This window comes from Macrobrachium nipponense, chromosome 18 (genome assembly GCF_015104395.2).
Source record: "Macrobrachium nipponense isolate FS-2020 chromosome 18, ASM1510439v2, whole genome shotgun sequence".
NCBI lineage: Eukaryota > Metazoa > Arthropoda > Malacostraca > Decapoda > Palaemonidae > Macrobrachium > Macrobrachium nipponense.
This window is the reverse complement of record NC_087211.1, coordinates 69,797,043-69,804,279: the sequence shown is the minus strand read 5'-3', so window position 1 is coordinate 69,804,279 and position 7,237 is coordinate 69,797,043. Positions and strand designations below refer to the sequence as shown.

General features: G+C 36.2%; 2 protein-coding genes across 2 annotated transcripts; both read left to right on the top strand.

Moving 5' to 3' along the window:
- The first annotated feature begins 716 nt into the window (after positions 1 to 716).
- On the top strand, positions 717 to 1,743 carry LOC135196632 (uncharacterized). The gene is made up of 2 exons (XM_064223472.1): positions 717 to 728; positions 1,273 to 1,743. The coding sequence occupies exons 1-2, from the start codon at positions 717 to 719 to the stop codon at positions 1,741 to 1,743; spliced, it is 483 nt and encodes a 160-aa protein (XP_064079542.1).
- A 3,836-nt stretch (positions 1,744 to 5,579) lies between these two features.
- Positions 5,580 to 6,985, top strand: LOC135196798 (uncharacterized). The gene is made up of 2 exons (XM_064223587.1): positions 5,580 to 5,624; positions 6,122 to 6,985. The coding sequence occupies exons 1-2, from the start codon at positions 5,613 to 5,615 to the stop codon at positions 6,608 to 6,610; spliced, it is 501 nt and encodes a 166-aa protein (XP_064079657.1). The 5' UTR covers positions 5,580 to 5,612; the 3' UTR covers positions 6,611 to 6,985.
- The last annotated feature ends 252 nt before the right edge of the window (positions 6,986 to 7,237 follow it).

Genomic DNA, 7,237 nt, shown 5'->3' with positions numbered 1-7,237 from the left:
TATGTGTAATAAAACAAAACATTAAGTATGGTTTCAGTGAAATGGATCCTGTACGTGTGATACTAAGTAAGGAAAGATAATCATATAAACAACGTAGATATGTTGATAGATATGTTGTTAGAACAAAATAAATGTATTTCCGGGTTTTAAAGGTGTGCTTATAAACTACAAATATATAGTGATAAAAGGTGAAAAGCTAGAAATAAAGAAATATTAGGAACAATTGCACCAATATGCAGATATTAGAAAGTACCATACAAGTTACAAGGCAGGAGAACAGTGTATGTAAAGATGTGGCGGCTGGATAAGTTAATGATACACAGGAATGATCGTAGTCCAAATGAAAGTTCATTTTAACTCATTTCACGAAGCTTTGACATGGTTCTTATATCGTTGCTGGAAAAACTAAAAGAACCTAAAAAATAAATTAAGTAGATACATGAACACATAAAAAATATATCTATGAAAGGAAACAATTATTCGCAGGAAGCCAAAAAATGCAAATATACCTGGAAGGAATTTCGTAAAACTCACTTATTGTTTAAACCCAGAAAGAAATTCACGGTCACCGTTGTCGTCCTCTTCCCAAATGAAGGTGGGGCCGAAGGCCGAATGAGGAGGGTGGATTCCCTCATATCTCGTTCATATATAAGGGTAAGTTGCTTTACATGATCTGCATAAGACTGACAACTGTAGAACAGTGAAAACGTTCAACCATGATTCCATTGGTAAGACGGATATGTGCTTAGAGACATATGTGCAATCATGAACGTTTATTTTACACACGCACATACATATGTATACACACACACACACACACACACACACACATATATATATATATATATATATATATATATATATATATTATATATATATATTATATATATATATATAGACAGTGTGGATGTTCATATGAGTTCGCATAATATCATCATATTTTATAAACGACAGCATACATGACCTTGTATAATTATACACAGAGTTTGTGTAGAGTAACACAAATATTTATAAAAGTGTTACCTTAAGTACGCGTTTTAAAAGACAATATCTAGTGATAACAAATCATTCCTCTGGATATCATTATTATTATTTTTTATATTTTTTTTTACTTTCCCGTTTGACTGGAAATGTCTACAATGTGGTTTGTGAAGGTACAGTCTCTCTCTCTCTCTCCTCTCTCTCTCTCTCTCTCCTTCTTCTCTTTTCATCTCTCTCGAACATGCTTCATAAGTTTCATTGCAATTTCCAGATCTCCGTCCTGTTTGGTAGACCTTGGTCGCTGAAGATGCTCATGGAATCGGCCTAGGTATCGGAGGATTAGGAGGATTCGGTGGCGGATTTGGCGGCGCTGGTGGACTCTTGAGTGCTGGAAACTACGCCAATGGATTCAGCCACTCCAACGGATTCAGTCATGGAAACCACATCCTGAAAAAATTCGGAGGAGCTGGTGGGCTGAAACATGGCCATCTTAACGCCCACCTCCTGGGCAAACGAAGTGCTGATCCCGCGCCAATATTCGGACTTGGAGGCCTATTCGGTGGATTGGGTGGTGGATTCGGAGCGAAAGGTGGACTCTTGAGTGCTGGAAACTATGCCAATGGATTCAGCCATTCCAAGGGCTACAGTCATGGAAGCCACATTGGCGGAGGATTCAAGAAATTGGGAGGTCTTGCAGGTGGCCACCTTAAAAAGTTCCTCTTCGGGAAGCGAAGCGTCGACCAAGAGCCTGAGTCCGAATAAGGAATCCAGGTGGTCACTGGAATAAAGAATCTAGGTGGTCACTGGAATAAGGAATCTAGGTGGTCACTGGAATAAGGAATCTAGGTGGTCACTGGAATAAGGAATCTAAGTGGTCACTGGAACACTTCAGTCAACGGATGCTTAAGGAGACGAATGTGGCGTATATTATAACCTGTTAATAAGTTAATTAGACTTCCTTTCATGCACATTAATTATTTTATTAAAATATATTTATAGTTTTGCAGCAAAATATTTTGTTTTTATCCTAACTTTGTATCTATATATATAGAACTTTATGTAAAGGTACTGAGATATAATGGACCCTTCATCGAATACAGTATAGCTTGGGAATATTTTACAACCTGACGGAATCGAATATGAGTAACACATCTAATCTAAACTACCAGTTTCTGAACCCATCATATTCAAGATTGGTACAAGGGAGAATCACTTAATATATGAAATGATAAGGCATAAAAATGTTATGCATGTAATCAATAACTGACAGGTTCATATATATACATAAATAGGTTTAAGAATCTCAGTAGATCCACCTGACTTCTATTATACAAGTGAATACCGTAGAAAAATGATAGGCATAACGTCATTATCAAGCGCTTTCTCCTGTTTATTCAGGCATCGTAGGGGCACAAGTGAAGTACAATTGAAAAGGTGACAAGGTAAACAAAACTACCAAGAATATCAGATGGTTAATGTCAAAAGGGTAAAAATCAAAGAGATAATCCAGGATAATCCAAAATCAAGTGGTCACCGACGATTCCTGAGTAAAGGAGAAAGTACTGACTCTTCTGGCCATCATCTCCCTATAGTATTTGTATATATACATAAATATACTCAATAATTCACAAATGTCATACCACAAGGCTTGTATAATAATTTGCTACATCTTCGGAATAATTTACACCAAAGAACAAGTACACATTCCTCAACCATGTACTCACAGTACTCACAGTCGACTGTTATTGGTTGTAGCTAAACCAAAGGTTCTTGAATCCTGGCCAAGCCAGAGTCGCACACACAAGACAAGACCAGAGAGACACCCAACAATAAAAGAATCCAACACCGGGACAGGATTAAGGTGACCTAGGCTCTTAGAATGGTTAACGTCCAAGAAAAGTTAATCCCCAAAGACACAGGAGCATACGAAATCCCATACCTAGACTGCGACAAATCTTACATTGGTTTTACAGGAAAATCACTTCCCCAGAGATTAATACAACATAAACGATCATTTAGGTATGGACAACAGAGCTCAGCTATTGTCAACTATATAGATAACCACAACAACGGAAGAAACTGGAATTTATCACGTATAATTTATAGCCGCAAATGTTGGTACAAAAGCCAGATGATAGAGTCAACCTTGATTGAACAAAGACAGGTAATGAACATCTCAAAGGGCACCTGGGATACAGATATCATAGATAAAACCTTCCTTCAACCAACATTTAAGAAGATTAAAGAGAAATTATCAGCGGGGGTGACCTAGTAAAATTGCTATCTGTGGATGGATCTCTTGGTATAAATACTGCCTTTTCTGTAACTTTGTCATCCATTACATACCTGAATAGAGAGACAGCAGTATATTTTCTCTTTTTTTGAAAAAGAAATGCTCACACCGCTGGTGAATATCTATAATAAAAGCTATCAGTGAATGAGAAACTTGATTCACGGCACAGATTAAAGAATTTAACATTTCTTTCAAGACCTAAAGGAAACAGTCTTCGACTGAGTTCAGTATTATATATAAGAGTGACATCAAGATGTTTGTAGGAATCTCCTTGACAAGATATTCTTATTTACTTTAACGAATATTTAGGACACTTTGATGTGCTCCTTTGCATGCTCCAGAATATAGATGGTTAACGACTCTATCCTAACCTACTTTTGTAAAAAAAAAAAAAAAAAAAAAAAAAAAAAAAAAAAATGGAGAGAGCATTGATTGAAAGCATTGAATTATTTCAAAAATTCAGTTTCGTTTTCAGGACCCATAATTCGTCCAACGAAGCAAATTTGGTATAGTCCTTGATGACAAGAGTAATTGTTCTTACGTAATCTTCAGTACGTGGTACAAAATCCTAGATTTCATCTAATTCTAATAATATTTCCATAACAAATTAGCTTCTCTCTCTCTCTCTCTCTCTCTCTCTCTCTCTCTCTCTCTCTCTCTCTCTCTCTCTCTCTCTCTCTCTCAGTAGATGAAACCTATTCCTATGGAACAAGCCCACGGGGCCATTGCCTCGAAATTCAAGCTTACAAAGAATATGGTGTTTATTAGGAAGAAGTAAGAGGAAGTAAAGAAAAGTACAGAAGGAAGATATCCCCCTTATTAAAAAAGAAAGAAAAATTAATAAATTAATAAGTAGATAAGAATGTAATAAAACACAAGAAGAATGGTATAAGGGAAAGGCATAATTTTTATTCAATGTCAATTACTTCTTGACTACAGAATCCATCTTCCACCGAACCTATAGTAAATGCCGTGGCCTTTTCACCTTTATTATGAACCTCAGCACAAAATCCTTGAAACGGAAATTTTGGTATGCTGACGAAATCTTCACGTTCCAGAGACAGATTTTAATACATTTCAAGTAGATTCATTGCTCTAAGTATAAGTACTAAATATCAAAATGTAAAATTTACGATAAGGTTGGTAAACTTCTAACCTTTAAAAACCTAAAATTCCCTATATTGTATTTGAGATTCCTCATTTATCACGATTTTCTAAATTAGAATACAGGTATATAAATAATTCATACAGTTGCTAAATCCAGCATATATCATGTAAATTAACCTAAGCCATACGTTGTATGATAGCCCAGTGCAATCGGAAAAGAAATCGATTTGAACAAGAAAATGAAACTCGAGTAAGTTGAAGCTTAAAATATAAATGTATTGCAAATGTTGAGCTATTTAGACAAACGATCAAACTAAACCAGGTATCCACTTCGTTTTGTTAAGTACTGCTGACGTAATTTACCCCTGGTTCAAGGTCGCCTTAATATGGGAATATGTTAATACGCTTGATAGAGAAATGGAAGTAATTGGCATACTATTATCAGAAAGTAAATGTCGTAAATTATTTGTAAATATATAAAAAAGGCGATATTTGATCCCACTCTTTTTTACAGAAGTAAATTAGGGATATAGCATATAATAAAGCAAAACATTAAGTATTGTGTCAATTGAAATGGATCCTGTACGTGTAAGAAAAGATGATCATATAAAGAACCTAGATATGTTGGTAGATTATGTTGTTAGAACAAAATAAATGTATTTCCAGGTTTTAAAGGTGTGCATATAAACTACAAATATATAGTGAAAAAAGGTGAAAAGTTAGAAATATAATAATATTAAGAACAATTGCACCAATATTCATATATTAGAAGTTAGCATACAAGTTATAATGCAAGAGAACAGTGTATGGAAAGAACTTGTATGATACAGAGAAATTATCATGGTCCAAATGAAAGTTCATTTTATCTTATTTCACGAACCTTTGACGTGGTTCTTATATCATTGCTGGAATCACGTAAAAAATCTAATAAAAAATAAGTAGGTAAACAAAAACACGAACAGGTACACAAATTCATCTATGAAACGAATCAATTATTCGCCGGAAGCCAAAAAATGCAAATATATCTTGAAGGAATTTGGTAAACCTCACTTATTGTTTAAACTCAGAAAGAAATTCACGGTCATCGTTGTCGTCCTCTTCCCAAATGAAGGTGGGCCGAAGGCCGAATGAGGAGGGTGGATTCCCTCATATCCCATTCATATATAAGGGTAAGTTGCTTAACACGATCTGCATAAGACAGACAACAGTGGAACAGTGAAAACGTCCAACCATGATTCCATTGGTTAGACAGTTATGTGCTTAGAGACATTTGTGCAATCATGAATGTTTATTTTACACACACACACACATATGTATATATATATACACACACACACACGCACACACACACACACACACACACACACATATATATATATATATATATATATATATATATATATATAGATATATCTATATATATATATTATAGAATGTGGATGTTCATATGAGTTCGCATATCATCAAATTTTATAAACAACAGCATACATGACCTTGTAATATTTATACACAGAGTTTGTGTAGTGTACACAAATATTTATAAAAGTGTTATTGTAAGTACGCTTTTTTAGAGGCAATATCTAGTGATAACAAATCATCCATCTTGGATATCTATTATATTTTTTACTTTCCCGTTGACTGAATTTCTCATGTGTTTGTGAAGGTACAGTCTCTCTCTCTCTCTCTCTCTCTCTCTCTCTCTCTCTCTCTCCATTATTCATAAGTGCATTGCAATTCCAGATCTCCATCCTGTTGGTAGCCTTGGTCGCTGAAGACGCTCATGGAATCGGCCTAGGTATTGGAGGATTAGGAGGATTCGGTGGCGGATTTGGCGGAGCTGGTGGACTCTTGAGTGCTGGAAACTACGCCAATGGATTCAGCCACTCCAATGGATTCAGTCATGGAAGCCACCTTCTGAAAGGCTTTGGAGGAGCAGGTGGGCTGAAACACGGTCATCTTAACAAACACTTCCTGGGTAAACGAAGTGCTGATCCCGAGCCAATACTCGGACTTGGAGGCCTACTCGGTGGATTGGGTGGTGGATTCGGAGCGAAAGGTGGACTCTTGAGTGCTGGAAACTATGCCAATGGATTCAGCCATTCCAAGGGCTACAGTCATGGAAGCCACATTGGAGGAGGATTCAAGAAATTGGGAGGTCTTGGAGGTGGCCACCTTAAAAAGTTCCTCTTCGGGAAGCGAAGCGTCGACCAAGAGCTCGAGTCCGAATAAGGAATCCAGGTGGTCACTGGAATAAGGAATCTAGGTGGTCACTGGAATAAGGAATCTAGGTGGTCACTGGAATAAGGAATCTAGGTGGTCACTGGAATAAGGAATCTAGGTGGTCACTGGAATAAGGAATCTAGGTGGTCACTGGAATAAGGAATCCAGGTGGTCACTGGAATAAGGAATCTAGGTGGTCACTGGAATAAGGAATCCAGGTGGTCACTGGAATAAGGAATCTGGGTGGTCACTGGAACACTTCAGTCAACGGATGCTTAAGGAGACTAATGTGGCATATATTATAACCTGTTAATAAGTTAATTACACTTCCTTTCATGCACATTAATTATTTTATTAAAATATATTTATAGTTTTGCATCAAAATATTTTGTTTTTTCCTAACTTTGTATCTATATACTATATATAGAACTTTATGTAAAGGTACTGAGATATAATGGACCTTTCATCCAATACATTATAGCTTGGGAATATTTTATAACCTAACGGAATCGAATATGAGTAGTGCATCTAATCTAACCTGCCAGTTTCTGAACCCAACATATTCAAGATTGGTACAAGGGAGAGTCACTTAATATACATAAATAGGTTTAAGAATCTCAGTAGATCTACGTGACT